This window comes from Lissotriton helveticus, chromosome 8 (assembly GCF_964261635.1).
Source record: "Lissotriton helveticus chromosome 8, aLisHel1.1, whole genome shotgun sequence".
NCBI classification, from domain to species: Eukaryota; Metazoa; Chordata; class Amphibia; order Caudata; family Salamandridae; genus Lissotriton; species Lissotriton helveticus.
In genome coordinates, this window is record NC_136069.1 from 257,770,128 (window position 1) to 257,786,219 (window position 16,092).

The 16,092-nt window shown below is 47.4% G+C and overlaps 1 protein-coding gene across 2 annotated transcripts in view; it reads left to right on the forward strand.

Moving 5' to 3' along the window:
• DYNC2H1 (dynein cytoplasmic 2 heavy chain 1) overlaps window positions 1-16,092 on the forward strand; it is a 1,763,151-nt gene that overhangs the window by 797,394 nt on the left and 949,665 nt on the right. For both annotated transcript variants that reach the window (XM_078657019.1, XM_078657020.1), the window contains exons 43-44: window positions 5,890-6,136; window positions 6,447-6,598. In XM_078657019.1, the coding sequence (XP_078513145.1) occupies window positions 5,890-6,136; window positions 6,447-6,598 (399 nt within the window). The remainder of the gene's footprint in view (window positions 1-5,889; window positions 6,137-6,446; window positions 6,599-16,092) is intronic.

Genomic DNA, 16,092 nt, shown 5'->3' on the forward strand with positions numbered 1-16,092 from the left:
ACATTCCACCTTCAGGTGTAACTGGTTCCAAGATTAGTTTGTAAACATTGAAAGAGTGACCCAGAACAGTGCTTCAGTGGTTGATTAATGAAAGGGTGGAATAGATGAAGCCATGATCTTATTCTACTCCATTGGTGTTTTGACTGATGTAGTTGGAGAGTTTTTCAAAACTAGCCAGGCAGGCCATTCAAGCTCTAGTTTCAAATTTGCTTCGTCCTTCAGCATTAGGAAGGGTAATGACAAGGTAATTGCCTTATGGATCGTTCCACCCGTACATTCTGTGTAATTATTGGTGAAAAGAAAGAATGTGGAGATCCTCAGAAGAGGGATATGACAGCAGTTATTAAAAACATATTACTCGGAGGAGACAGAAAGATTAATAAAGTTCAATGATTTTGAGGTGGTATCTACTACACCTTCTGATTATTAGTCAGAAACTAGTATCAGGGAGTAAAATGGGTTTGGCAGACTTTTTCACAAGGATCCTAATCACGAGAGACTCTTTAAATTAATGGTAAAGATTGTAAAAAAGAAATTGCTGATGTGCAGGATAAACTAGCTTTGGTTCCAATATTTTTAGATGTATTCTGTAAGTGTGTAACACGGGTGTTTGTCCTTTATTTTACATATGATTCCCCCTTTGCCATAATTTCTATTTATAAATATCTGACAATATCAGGGGCTAAAAGTGTGTCCTTCATGGTAGAACTGGCAGCCTCAGAATAGTCCCCCCACCCCCAACTTTTTGCCTACTTCCTCTATTTTTCTAACCTTGTTTCAGCTGACTTTAGGACTCTGTGCACTTAACCACTACTAATCAGGTCTAACGTGCTTGTGCTCTTTCTCCTAAGACATGATAATATTGGTTTAACCCCAGTTGGCATCTTTAATTTACCTATAAGTGCCTAGTAAAGGGTAGTACATGTGCCAGGGCCTGTACATTAAATGCTACTAGTTTGCCTGTAGCACTGATTGTGCCATCCACATAAATAGCCCCCAACCATGGCTCCGACCTGCTATTCCAGAGCCTGTATGGGCAGATACCTTAACGTAGACTCCAGATGCCCCAGAGAGCATGGTGCAATGTATTTTAAAGGAAGGGCATGTACTTTTAAGTTTTACATGACCTGGTAGTGAAAAACTCCCAAATTTGTTTTTCACTACCGCAAGGCCTATCTCTCACATAGGATAACACTGGGATTACCTTATTACATATTTTTAACTGTAATTACTAATTGCAAATATATAGATTTTCCCAGTTTGATGTCTCTGGATTCACAATTTAAAATCACAACTTATGGTGAGATCGGATTTTATATTGCAATTCTGAAAATACCACTTTTAGAAAGTTGACATTTTCTTACTTTAGCCATTTGGTGCCTGCTGCCTTTCTCCGATACACATCTGGGGAGGGTGACAGCTGGGCTTTGTGTATTCCTCCCTGATAGCCACAGACAATGGGAGCTTAGGTGTGACTTGATGGGCCATCCTGGGAGGATGGGAGGGAGGAGCTGAACCCATTCTCACACTAACACCTGAATAGTCCGTATCCTGACCCCACACAAAGGGCTGCCTACCTCCAATAGTGAGTCAGGAGCCAGGGCAGAAAGGGAGAACCTCTATACACTTCAAAGAGACCTGTCTTTGAAGACCCTCTCCACTTCAAAGACACAACTGGGTATAAGTACTGGATCTCAGACACCACCACTTCAGTGCACTTCTGGACCGTTGAACACTTATCCAGATAGAAGAACTGCTGTGCTAAAGGACTACCACTCTACTGGACTGCTGCTTTGCTGGACTCCTTCCTTGCTGGGCTTCCCTGCTGCCTGTTGCCTGCTGTTCCCCTGCCTGGGTGAGAAGGACTTGGACCTATGTCTCTTGAAGCCAGAGTAATTCCAAAGGCTAGCTGGCTTGCCTCCTGATTTGAAGTCTCAGGGACATTAAAGACTTCCAACGTACCTGCTTCTGCATCTGGACTCTTCCATTGGTGATTCAGCCTTTACAAGGGGTGCCATACCAGTATTGGACCTTTGGAAGTGAGGCCTTAGCTGCTTGCTTCCGCAAAATCAACACATCCTCTCTCGGACCGGCACATCGCCACTGTTGCATGGATCGACCCTAATGCATCGCAGTTAGACCACCCCTGCGCGTCACTCTTCACGACTCAAGGTCTTTGTATCTCCATCGAAGGCTGCCTCGACGATGACAACGAGAACTGCGCCATCATAGCCCCTACACTCATCAGAAACGATGCATCATCGCTGCTGTGTGTGTCAGGATCAGCGCATAGTCCTCACTGCAAGGATCGACACCAACGCATCACTTTGACGTTGACGCATCACTTCGGCTGCATCCTGTATCCTCCCCGTCGACAGACTCTTCGCTGCTACCCAAACTAAGGCACTTTGGCTCAGCGGGTTCAACCTGGACCCTGTAGCCTGCCCATGCACCACCGTTGTCGGCCTGAACTTTTCACTTTGTCCTGGTCCAGTATGACCTGATGTCTCTGTTAATGTTATGTTAATGTTAATGTTAAATGGAGTTTTGTAAAGCGCTCAGCTACTCAGACAGAGTGTCGCGTCTCTTGTTGGCTCTTAGTGCTTTTTGGTGCTACTTTCACTTAGTTCTTCAAACATCTGTATCTCCAGTTCTACTTATTGGCTTTTTGCAATTTTTTCTTGCTTTATTTATTATATTAGGTTCCATTCTAACCTGGTGTGGAATCTTTGTGTGGTGTTTTCACTGATTTACTGTTTGAAGTGTTGCACAAATACTTTACAAATTGCCTCTAAATTATGCTTAACTGCCCTGTGACAAGCTACCAGAAGGTGAGCCTAGGTTAATTCAGGGTCTACCTACTTACCCTGACTGGGATTGTGGTTGCTGCCTGACTTGGGCTCATACCCTAGTCTACCCACAACCCAATTTCGAACTTTTTATTACCTGAAGATCATAGAATCTAAGATGAGTGATGCTAAGGCTTAGTAGTATAATCAATGCTTAAAGTGGGTCTGGGTGCACTATAAGGCAAAGTCGTTAAAATTGTAAAGACTATTTTGAAGTTTCAAAACAATATACTCATAACTGGTATGGTAGCTAGTCATTCGGCTCACCTTCTCCCAAAGGGTATTCCCTTCCCCAGTGAACAAAGAAACCAGAGCGTTTTGGATGGAAAGACCTCACCCCCCTATTTGTGGTATGCTTCATCAACTTTCAGTCCATCCTGCCGTTCTAGGACAATGCGAACACAGTGGTCTCAAGGTTTGCACAAGGAATCTCAGGATAAAGTTGTTCTGGTTAATCAAAAGTTCCAGATATCATATTAAAACTACCTCTCTGTAAACCCAGGGGATTGCCTTTATTCAGAGGATATACAACTCAGGGTTAAAACAGTGTTAAACCTGGGTGTTTTTTAGATTTAATCTCTCAACACACCCATTAAGTGCCAACATGTTCCAGCAATCAATAAAGTCCCTCCTTCTATAGGAGCTCTGAGTATATTGTCAGTGGTGGAGGCAGTAAAGCTGCTGTTTCTCCTCTATCCCTCTAGTTTGTGGATCAAAGTTTAGAAACAAGCCTTGCCCAGCAGGGTGCAAACACTCTAAATTTCACACAAATAAAATCTTTTTTTTCTGCTTTTGCTCCTGCAAGAGACCGTTATGTTATGAGTATTTGTGAAGCACACTAGAGCCCTAGAGCACATCCTGGTGCTGATCAGGTGTCTGTGCCTACCCAAGACTAGGATAGATTGGTTTTTTGACAAACCAGGTCTTGAGCTTCTTGCAGAATTCAAGAAGAGAGGGGGAAGCTCTGTTGTGGAGTGGAAGGTCTTCTCATGCTTTCGGAGCGATTTAAGTGAACCCCTGTCCTGATCTGGTTTTGTGTATGCTTGGTTTTGTCGCTAATCCATTTTGGCTTTTTTTCCCTTTATTATGGATTCAGATTGTAGCCTTCTACCATTAGCTGCATAGCAATCTTTTTGAGAAAGCGGTGTGTGCCTTCCACTAGTCGCTTTGTACATACTACTGCTTTACTTTCAGGGATGTCGCCATAAAGGATTTGCAAATGATCAGGCTATGTGCCTGCCTTGATTTTTGTAGCAGAGCAGTCATTCAACAAGTGATATTTTCTTTCAACTGCCTCTCACCCACCATTTAAAGATTTTACGGAGAAGTATTTTTCAAAGGCGAAGAATCTGCAAGAATTATGTTTCCATTAGTAGAAAGTGCTTTACTTTGTGGTAACAATGATTCTGGTAATATTCTTTCTACTGATTCTAAATCATCCTCTCTTTTCCTGGGCTCTAAGTTGTCCCAAACCTGAGTTGTAGTAGTTGTTGCACGTGCTAAGATGTGCGCCGGCAATAGTGCAAGCAGTATGTCAATGCTGAGGGCCAATGAGAGCTTGCCCGTTGTGTATCTATATTATCACAGAACTACAACTAACCAAATCACAAGGGTGGTAGTGATCCCTCAACAGGGAATGTCCGCACATTCAATAGCACATTATAGTCATTAATACATTTAGCATGAAACAGTCAAAGAATCCTAATAGATCTGTACAAGCGGGAGCTCGATTTGCCCAAAACACCTACCACCTAAAGGTGTTATTTAGCACACAACTATGTGCAACAACTTATATACCAAAAATTGAGACTCTAGCAGACCTCCTTTAAGTCACATATACATCATACCCCATAAAGATCATGGGACCTATATTATATATCCCTATACTCAAAAGTGGACAAGACACAACTTCATTAATCAGAATCAGGCATCCAGACAAGACATTATTCTTGCTGTTGAGCAGTCTTTATTCAAGCTGTATAAAACGTTTCTTTAAAATGTTCCTAGCACACTGTAGCAGGCACGTGTTTCGTCTTTTACTAAGACTTTTTCAAGGCATAGACATCCAAGTCAATCCAGCCATCGCTGGAAAACGGTACATATGGGATCCTGTAACCAGTTACGTCGAGCAACCCGAAACCGGAGTCAAATAAACCAACCCCGCTCAAAATGTTCAGAAACCGTCATCACCAACAACCCAATTTCCGGAAATAGATTTGGCAGGTTTAAGAAATGAATCCTAAAGCTGCATGTAGATAGCTCGCGGGCCCAAATTTTCAAAACACCGTCATCCTCAGGATCCCCTTGTACGGATGAAATCTGGCGGGTTAGGAGACGGTTCTAAAAGCTGCAAATATGTAAATCATGGGCCACAAGAAATAGATCACAGCTGTGTCTCACAATATCAGACAGCACAGCGAATTGCATTAGCGGGCCAGTAATTTCCACTTCAGTCCGTCCTTACGAGGTTTGGTACGTTTAGTATGATAACTATAGGTTGCGAATTCCCCATATGTGATCCATCACCTACCACACACTTAGCTCATCACACTCTTCTCCCGGCGCCTCGTGTTTCGCGCGTGTTGCGCTTGCAACCATAATACGCTGCACCCCTCCGAGTTGTGGTGTGTCCGCTGGTGTGCGTATCACAACTGCGAAACCAGTTGTGATACGCACACCGGCGGGGTTGGTTTATTTGAATAAAGACTACTCAACAGCAAGAATAATGTCTTGTCTGGATGGCTGATTCTGATTAATGAAGTTGTGTCTTATACGCTTTTGAGTATAGGGATGTATATTATAGGTCCCAATGCTTGTGATCTTTATGGTTTATGATTTATATGTGACTTAAAGGAGTGCTGCTAGAGTCTCAATTGTTGGTACATCACAGAACTACAGTCCGGGTACTCTAGCCTTACACCTGCAAACGAGGTGAGTTAAAAGTTTTTTTATTTAAATAATGGAATATAACGTTTTCTTATGTGTTGAACCATACTTGTTGCTATTGTTTGTTCAATGTGTCTCTTGCCTTCTGTTGCAGAATGCTTCTTCGTTTTGCCTTCTCCCAGCTTCGATCGACTCAGATTGCTATAGTTCATTGCAGTGCACAGACCACCTCTCGGCACGTTCTGCAGAAGCTAAGTCAAACCTGTCTTGTGCTAAGTACTAACACTGGGCGCGTGTACAGACCAAAGGACTGTGAGCGGCTGGTTTTGTATCTGAAAGATATCAACTTGCCCAAACCTGATAAGTGGGGAACCAGCACTCTAGTAGCTTTCTTGCAGCAGGTATGCTCTTGTATCTTCACCTTAATACCTAATAAAGCACGATCAAATGGGAGGACATTTTTAGAGAAAAATACAGTCCCCTTTCCTTTTCTGATGCCAACAGGTGCACCTGGCTGTTGCTGTCATTTCTGGTTATTTTTTCAACTTTAGTGTGTTGATAAATAATGTAATGAATACTTTACAATACAAATTAATGGGTGGACTTACTTTAGAAATGTGCCCTGCTAGGGTCTTCTTTACACATTTCATACTTTCACAGCAGCATACATTTTGTTTTTAATACTGGTTCACTATTTCTGTTTTATCTAAGGTATTGACATACCATGGATTTTATGATGAAAACCTGGAATGGGTAGGCTTGGAAAATATTCAAATTGTGACTTCCATGTCTGCGGGTGGAACTCTAGGAAGACACAAACTTACATCAAGATTTACATCTATCATCCGTATTTGTGCAATTGAGTGAGTATTGCTTTTTGTTTCTTTACTATGTAATGTCACCTTTGGAAATGGCCTAGTTTGGAACATATTTATTTATAGCCTTGCTCCATCAAAACCATGCGTGTTGCATGAGACTGAAAAGACAACTATATATGAAATTCATGTTTCTTGTTTGAAGTTGAAAAATGGTGCAAGAAACCTTTTGGCAGAAAAATCTGAAAGAAACAGGTTAGTATTAGATTCCTTACCTTAGAATATCCCCAGGTGTCAGACTGGATCCGGAAACTTTTGCGTAGCAGTACCCTTGCACGTCGGTAGGCTTTGTCTGCGGCTCCGCGTCCGTCGTCGGCGGTGCCGTGGTGACGTCGCCGGAGTACTTAGACGCCGCCCTCGCGTGGTGACGTCAGTTCCTATTTTTTCCCCGCCAGCAAGCGCCGATCCGGAAAAAGTGGTACCCGTAGTCAATTTTTGACTAAACTTTTTCGATCATTTTTGATCTTCGAAGTCGAACGACTCCGACGGTGCCGGTAGGGATGCCCGGTTCAAGCCCTGCGTCGACTGCAACCGACTGATGTCGGTTACCGACCCCCATCGCCGGTGTCTTCATTGCCTGGGGTCCGACCACGATGACAAGTCGTGCCCCAACTGCCGCGCCTTGACGACGAAGGCTAGGCGGGAGCGGTCTCGCAAGCGCCTCGAGCTCCCGCAGTCGGCCCGTGCCGTTCGAGGTCCTGGTCCGGAAGGAGGTCGAGGGACTGGTCACGGGGCCGGAGTCATCACGGCTCGGAGGATCGTCACCACTCCTCGAGCTCCAAGTCCTCAGGTAAGAGGCACAAGAAGTCGAAGAAGCAACATCGCTCTTCCGAGTCCCCCCGACGCTCGCATGAAGCGGCCGGGGATTCGGGCGACACCGCCCACGTCGCGGCCTGCTCCATACCCGGCCGCCCCTGGGCAGAACGCGACGCCGGAGGAGATCGACGCCTTCCTCACGTCCATGAGGTCGCTCACTCCTCCGTCGGGTTCCGTGGCGCCTTTGGGCCAAGCGGCCCCGACTGGGAGCCCAAGCAGGCCGGGTGCTTCGGCCCCGGCGCCGACTTCGTTCCTGGTGCCGCAGGGCCCCGCTGGATCCGATTCCGGATCCGGGTCGTCGCTGGTCGACCTTACGACCACGCCGGCCCCTAGGGTATCGCCTCCGGCGCCGTCCACGGACGACGTCGTCCCAGGTCCCCCCCGCGAGGCCGCATGGGAGATTTTTTTCTTCTATGAGTCGGCCCCATCATTTGACCCTGAGTACCAGGAGATGGGTGGTGATTGGGAGGGGTCTGAGGAGGGATGCCAGTGGGTTGGACACTTCGCCAGACACTGGTTTTGTCTTCCCTCCTACCGTGGCTACGGAGGAGGGGGCTGCCTATAGTGTAGTGTTGACACGGGTGGCCAAGGCCTTATCCCTTGAACTCCCCGTCGCAGCCGTGAGGACTAACCTCCTCACTGAGGTCCTTAAACCGCAAGCAAGCTCTTCTGAGCCTCTGTTGCCGTTTAATGAGGCCTTGTCTGACGTTCTTCTGGGCACCTGGTCCAGGCCCGCTACAGGTCCCCCTGGAGATAGGAACGTGGCCAGACACCACCGCCCTGCTCCTGGCGACCCTTGCTTCCTGTCCACCCATCCCACTCCCGGGAGCCTGGTCATACAGGCCTCTAACTCCCAGACCGCATTCCCAACGGCTCCCCCCGATCGGGAATCTAAGAAGTACGATCAGTATGGCAAAAAGATGTTCTCTTCCCTGAGTTTGGGGTTGCATCAGTTAACATTGCGTGCCTCTTGGGCCGTTATACCCACTCTCTGTGGGACGCGGACGTGCTGCCACAATGTCCGGAGGAGGCCCGGACTAAACTCGCCCAAGCCCTTGCGGAGGGTCGAGATGTGGCACGGTACTCCATCCGATATGGGCTGGATACAACGGACTCGCTAGGTAGAGCGATGGCAACGACGGTGGCGGTTCGTCGCCACACCTGGCTGAGGTCGGCCAACTTTTCGGCTGATGTCCAAAACACCCTTATGGACATGCCGTTTGATGGCCGTCGCCTCTTTGGTGACAAGGCAGACAGTGCGCTTGAGCGCTTTAAGGACTCCAGGGCTACGGCCAAGTCCTTGGGCCTGTTGGCCCCGTGCCAGCAATCTGCTGTCTTTTGCCCCTTTCGTGGCGTACGTGATAACCGCCGTGGCAGTGCCCGGGGACAACGGCCAGCCCAGTCCACATCTACCCCTGCAGCATCCGCCTCAAAGCCCTCCTAGTCCGAGATTTCAGGCCCACATGATGCCAGTGGGGGGCAGGGTTCTCCATCACCTCCTCCAACATCACATCGGACAGGTGGGTGCTGCAAATCGTCCGAAGGGGCTACTCCCTCCTCTTCGAGGCGACCCTTCCAGCCATGCCTCCGCAGTACCACCGCGTGTCGGTGGATCACTTGAATCTTCTGCGAGAGGAAGTTACGGCCCTCTTGGCCAATGGGGCCATCAAGCGCGTTCCTGGGACAGAAGAAGGGTGTGGTTGTTATTTCCACTAGTTTCTGGTTTCCAAGAAGGGCAAAGGGGGCCTACGCCCTATCTTGGACCTGCGGAACGTCAACGGCTTCCTCCCGAAGGAGAGGTTCAAGCTGCTGACACTGGATCAGGTCTTAGCTGCCCTGGACCCGGGAGACTGGATGGTAGCGTTGGACTTGCAGGACGCTTATTTCCACATCCCCGTCCTGCCGGCGCTACCTGCGGTTCACGGTAGGCCACGAGCACTTTCAGTTTACCGTGCTGCCTTTCGCCTTACCAGCGCCCCACGGGTGTTCACAAAAGTGATGGCGGTGGTCGCAGCTCATCTACGCAGGTTAGGGGTTTCAGTCTTTCCCTACCTGGACGACTGGCTGTTGAAGGTGGGTTCGCCCCAGACAGTCGTCAGCCACCTCCAGACTACGGCCGACCTCCTGTACCTGCTGGGGTTCTCCATCAACGTGCCGAAGTTACACCTGTGTCCCTCTCAGAAGCTTCTCTTCATCGGAGCGGTTCTAGACTCGGCTCAGTTTCGGGTTTATCCTCCCGAACAGCGGGTTTGGGATATTCAGGCTCTGATTCTGATCTTTCAGCCTTTATCCCGAGTCTCGGTCAGGTTGACGCTGAGGCTTCTGGGGCTGATGGCCTCCTGCATCCTTCTGGTGCATCACGCCAGGTGGCGGATGCGGGCTCTGCAGTGGGACCTGAAGTTTCAGTCGGCCCAGCATCAGGGCAACTTGTCCGACCATGTCTTGATCTCGGAGGGCACTGCAAAACAGTTGCAGTGGTGGCTCACGGACCGCGATTGGGTCAGCGGCAGATCCATCTCCCTACCCCAACTGGAGCACGTAGTTGTGACGGACGCGTCCCTCCAGGGCTGGGGAGGCTACATGGGAGATGCGGAGATCAGAGGACTCTGGTCTCCGGCGGAGTCCCAGCTCCATATCAACCTTCTGGAACTGCGGGCGATGCGCCTTGCACTAGTAGTGTGGCTCACTGGTTAGAGGCGGCAGGCCTGAGAGCAGAAGTCAGCCTGGGACCAGGGTTCAATTCCCGACGCGGCAGGGTCGTGGACCTTGGTCAGCGGACTCGATAATTCTCGCTTCAGTGCTTACTCTAATCAGGGGTTCCACTCGGCAACTCTGGGCATTAGCTTGCCTAATCTCCACAACGGCCCCACCAATTCCGGGGATGCCTGGCTCCACCTTGGGGACTCCCAGCAAGGGACCATCCCACAGGGAAAGCCAGGACGCGTTCCCCAGAGTTATACAGCGCCGGGACGCCCCGTTGCTGGGGCAGCTGTGCGCTTTACAAGTACACTACATTTACATTTACATTTACTGAAGGCATTCCTCCCCTCTGTCCAGGGGAGTGTAGTGCAGGTGTTCATGGACAACACCACCGCCATGTGGTACTGCAACAAACAGGGCGGAGCAGTGGCTGGAACATCAGGGCGTGACCCTGGTGGTTCAGCACCTGGCAGGTTCCCTGAACGCCAAGGCGTATGAACTCAGCCGTCGGTGCATGATGGATCACGAATGGCGTCTGAACTCGGACTTGGCGCAAGGCCTCTTTCAGCAGAGAGCCTTGGTTAGATCTATTCACCACAGAAGAGAACGCGCAATGTCATCAGTTTTGCGTGTTGGAATTTCCAAGGCGGCACTCGCTCAGAGACACTTTTCATCGCGAGTGGAGTTGCGGTCTGTTGTACGCCTTTCCGCCTATACCATTTCTGCCCAGAGTGCTGAAGAAGATCAGGCGCGACCGGGCCCAAGTCATCCTTGTGGCTCCGGACTGGGCACGGAGGTTCTGGTATCCCGAGCTACTCAGCATGTCTGACGATCTCCCGATTCGTCTGCCCCTTCAGGAGGACCTTCTGTCGCAGCAGCAGGGGACGGTTCTCCACCCGAACCTGTCCAGTCTCCACTTACATGCCTGGAGATTGAGCAGCGGCAGTTGAGGCCATTTGACTTGCCTCCTGAAGTCTATAATGTCATTCTGGCAGCCAGGCGTCCCTCCACAAAATCGGTATACGCCTGCAGGTGGAACAAATTTGTGGCATGGTGCACAGCAAAGCCTGTGGATCCCCTTTCTGCCCCTCTTTCAGAGGTTCTCCTCTTTCTTCTTTCTGTTGCCCAGCAGGGCTCTGCTCTGGGCACTCTGAAGGGCTACCTCTCGGCCATTTCCACCTTCTTAAGGCTACCTGATCTGCCCTCTTTGTTCAAGTCCCCGGTTGTAAATAGGTTTTTAAAGGGCATCACTCATATGTTTCCTCCAGTTCCTTTCGTGATGCCTCAGTGGGACTTGAACCTTGTTCTTACTTTTCTGATGTGCGCTCCCTTTGAGCCACTTCATAACTGTCCTCTTTGTCTCCTTACTCTGAAGGCCGCTTTCCTGGTTTCCATCACTTCTGCCAGGAGAGAGAGTGAGTGAGCTCCAGGCCCTTTCTTCTCAGCCTCCTTTCCTTTCAGTCCATCCGGACAAAGTTGTGTTGCGGACGCGACCCTCTTTCCTGCCCAAGGTAGTCACAGCCTTCCACATCGGGCAGTCCATCACTTTGCCCACCTTCTTTCCGCCTCTGCATCCCTCGAAAGAGTAAGAGAGGCTCCACCGTCTGGACCCAAAACGTGCGCTCTCATTCTATTTGGATCGCACACGCCAGTTCCGGGTGGATGACCAACTCTTTGTTGGTTACGTCGGGGTTACATTTCTCGATGGGTCGTCTTGTGCATCAAGGCTTGTTACTCTTTGGCTTGAAAGGAGCCTCCTGTGGGGCTTCATGCCCATTCCACACGGGCCACAGCGGCTACTACTGCCCTAGGCCTGGGAGTTCCCTTGCAGGACATCTGTCAGGCGGCTACGTGGGCCTCGCTGCACACTTTTGCAAGACACTACTGCCTGGACAGCCAAGTCCGGAGAGATGGCTTTTTTGGCCGTTCCATTCTCCAGAACTTTCTGGTGTTATTATTGGTTTGCAGACCCACCACCGGGGTTGGTATTGCTGGGGTATCTATTCTAAGGTAAGGAATCTATTACTAACCTGTTTCTTTCAGATGCACAAGTTACTTACCTTCGGCAACGATATCACTGTAAGAAACAGTAGTTACTATTAGATTCCTTACCGCCCCACCCATCCTCCCCGTTCTGAGAACCGATATCTAGGGTTAAGGTCATCCCCTTTTAGGGCCCTAGTTTCATGGCACCAGTGTTGTTTTTTATCATGGCTCTGCATTTCTGACGCGGAAAAGCTGTGTATAAGAACTGACGTCAGCGCGCGAGGGCGGCGTCTAAGTACTCCGGCGATGTCATCCCGGCGCCAACGATGCCGACGACGGACGCAGAGCCGCAGACGACGCCTACCAACACGCAAGGGTACTGCTACGCAAAAGTTTCCGGATCCAGTCTGACGCCTGGGGATATTCTAAGGTAAGGAATCTAATACTAACTACTGTTTCTTACAGATATATCATTACCGAAGGTAAGTAACTTGTGCTATAGGTTGCGTTACACCCTGACATTTCTGGGTACAATTTTTCATCAATTACAAAATCTACTAAACCTGCATTTTCTATGCTGCAGAAATGACCGCTAATGACTGTTAATTCTGTAGGTAACATCATGAACTGAAAAAAACGCCTATTAATTGTGGAATAAAAACTTTACTGACTTTCTAAAATCATTACTGGTCGTCCCCAGTGCTCTTCTAGAAACACACGAAGAATATCCAGTTATGTGATGTTTCTATCAGTTTTTCAGTTCCTAGAAAATGGTGAAATACATGAACCCACACCTTCTTTTTCACGTTTGTTTATTAGACGTTTACCATTATATGGAATTATCTGCTTTAATGCCTTTTGTGATATTACTGTTTGTGCAGCTGATCTCTTTTCCAGGTTAGCTGAAGAAATTAAGAAAAAGACAGATCTGGGAGAGTCCTGCGGTCATAATTCTCGGTTTTGTCTGCCCTGTGCCATGCTCAGACCCTGCCCACCTCTGTGATACTCTTGCTTCCAAGGGACACACATGATTTAACAAATAGCTCTGATTCTTAAATGGAATTTTCCTACAAATGATGTCACATTTCAACCTTTTTAGGTTTTGCTTGCACAGAGCTTGCACTGTGTTTGTGCAATCTATTGTATTTAATATAAATCTTAAAATGGCCTTACATTCCGCTCTTATTTTTCATTGGTTTGTCCGCTTGCCACTTACTTTTCCTCTGTTTCTGTTTTATCATACATTTCCTTATATTCCTTGTGTGTTTCTCCTATCAGTTTCCCACAGCCCAAGTACTGTTTTCATCCGCTTTGCTGGAACTTCTATTAAGCGTGTCAACACCTGCGTGCTTTATGGGAAGCCAATGCTCCGATCGCAACGCGCACTCACCAGTCCCCCTGGGTCCGAAGCAAGGACCCACTCTTGTGCTTCCTTTTGTTTGCAAACTGAGCAGCGCACTCACCAGTCCCCCTGGGGACCAGGGACCCACTTTAGTTTTTTAAACTTGCTGTTTCTTTGCAAGTAGCAGCTCGCAAAATGGACAGTGCCACTTTGGAATGCATAAATGCAATGAGTTTGAATGGTAGCCGGAAAAATGCCAGTCTGCTACGTGTGAGGGTTGAAGTACCCTGAGTTCAATTTGCACACCTCTTACGTAAAGCAACACTGACACCAATGTGTAACACCAGCTTATTCGAAGTGAGGCTACATGTTGCGTTCTTTCACACAGTCCAATTCGAGTGCAACATGCCTTTATGTTCCACAAGTATGTGCATATTGCAGAGAATGTCACCTACACATTTACTTTTCTTTCTAATTCTTTTTTCTTTTGATCAAAATATCAATTTTCTTTAACTTAACTCGCTTTCACACTTGATGACCAGGTACAGCTTTGAAACGCATCGTTAGAATGCATTTTCAATGTTGCTTTTCAAGTGAGAGGCACTTCACTAGGAAGGGTTGATGCGTCATGAGCGTGCAGCTTTCTTCAGTACAGAGCAACATTTATTTTTTAATCTATATTTCCATACGTGCGCACTGCAGACCATAATGGGAACAAGCCTGGTTCTCCTTTCAAAATATGGATTTATTTCACTTCGTGAAACTGGCCTACAGGGCAAAGAGGGAGTGAGTGCCTGATTGGCTGGTCTGACAAATCAGTGTGCGGGTCAGTTGTTTAGCAGATTGTTGCCCTGTTTTATGACTTTTACCTAATCTCCCTATGGCTGCACCCATTTCAAGTGTACTTATCAGCACGTTTTTTTTTCTTTGCCCTCTGCCTTTTACCTACTCTCCCTGCTTTATAGTACCACCAGAAACAGCACAATATATTGCCCCCCTCAATAAACAAGTCATAAATCTTTAACAGAGTTTCAGTAACTTATATTGCACAACTGCTCACCAAGCTACAACTTACAACAAAAACCAGCTTATTATTAATCACATAGGCGAAACCTATTGCATTTACAAATGCGTGTTAAGTCTAGTGAGATGTCTTAAGCATGCTGAACTAGAGGTGGGTGAGCCGCTGAAGGCTCGAGCCAGATGCCCTCAAGCCCAAAACCAGTAGATTGTGCATGTGGCTTGTGCTGGCTACCACACTCTAACCTCTTGCAGTGACAAGTAAATACAAAGCATCAACATTTGAGTTAAGAGGAGAGACAAAGGGATACCCATCTAGTGGCTGAATTGCACCGTGTGAAATCAGGAAACCTAGGAACAATCCCAGCTTCCCCCCATGACGAGTTATTGTGATCTAAGGTAAATATTTAGTTTCCCCCTTGGGCAATATTCAACCTAGGCAATCATTCAGCTCACCAGACATCAACATCAACATATAAGATCCCCGGAGGAAGTGCAGAAAGAATAATTGTATGCAAAAGATACACAATTTATTAAATCAAAATAACATCAACTGAGATGGTACTCAGTAAACCTAACAAATACATCTATACATATACATAAATAAAATCATATAATAATAATCAGACACAAGTACAAATACAAATTTAAAAACGATTCATGGGACAGAAACATAATGAAAAATGTGGTTCCTATTAGTAAAAGGGAGAAAATATATATGATGTCTGGTGAGCTGAAAGATTGCCTAGGTTGAATATTGCCCAAGGGGGAATTTATTTTTTGACTTTTGTCTTATGGTACCCTACTCCCTTGGTATTTGGTCCCTCTCTTTTATTAGAGGGAAATATTTAGTCTCACCATGCCTCTAATTCACATATGAGTGCACCTTGAAATACACAAGTTCAGAATGTGCATTGTACAAAAACCTCTCTATCGTTTCATAAACGATAATGTAGCTCCCTGTAAATAAAAAAAAAATAGGCCCCTTGTATGGCATTCATGACAGCTGACTTGCCTCATAGTTCATTAATGGCATTGTGTCATCACATGAATGTTTCTAAGTTCGTATTTGAAAATATTCACTTTTAATACATGCCACTCAAGGCAGTGATATATTATGACCTTCTAGAGTGAAACACTTCTACTTGTTAAGGAAATACACTATTTAGAATTTTGAAAAGACAATATCATATTTTTACATGATTTTTGTTGCACGTTTATCAATCAATCTATCATTTGTAAAGCGCACTACATACCCGCGAGGGTCTCAAGGCACTGGGGGGCGGGAGGGCACTACTGATCGAACGGCCAGGTCTTGAGTATCCTCCAGAAGGCCAGCAGGTCTTGGGTGTATTGTAGGCTCAGTGGGAGGGTGTTCCATGTTTTGGTGGCGAGGTGGGAGAAGGATCTCCCACCGGTGGTTGTTCTTCGGATGCGCGGGACGTTGGCGAGTGAGAGGTCAGGGGAGCGTTGCTGGCGGTTGGGGATGTAGAAGGAGAGCCGTCTGTTGAGGTAGGCTGGCCCAGTCTTGTGGAGTGCCTTGTGTGCGTGGTTGAGGAGCTTGAAGGATATTCTCTTGTTGAAGGGGAGCCAGTGCAGGTTTCTTAGGTGGGGGTGA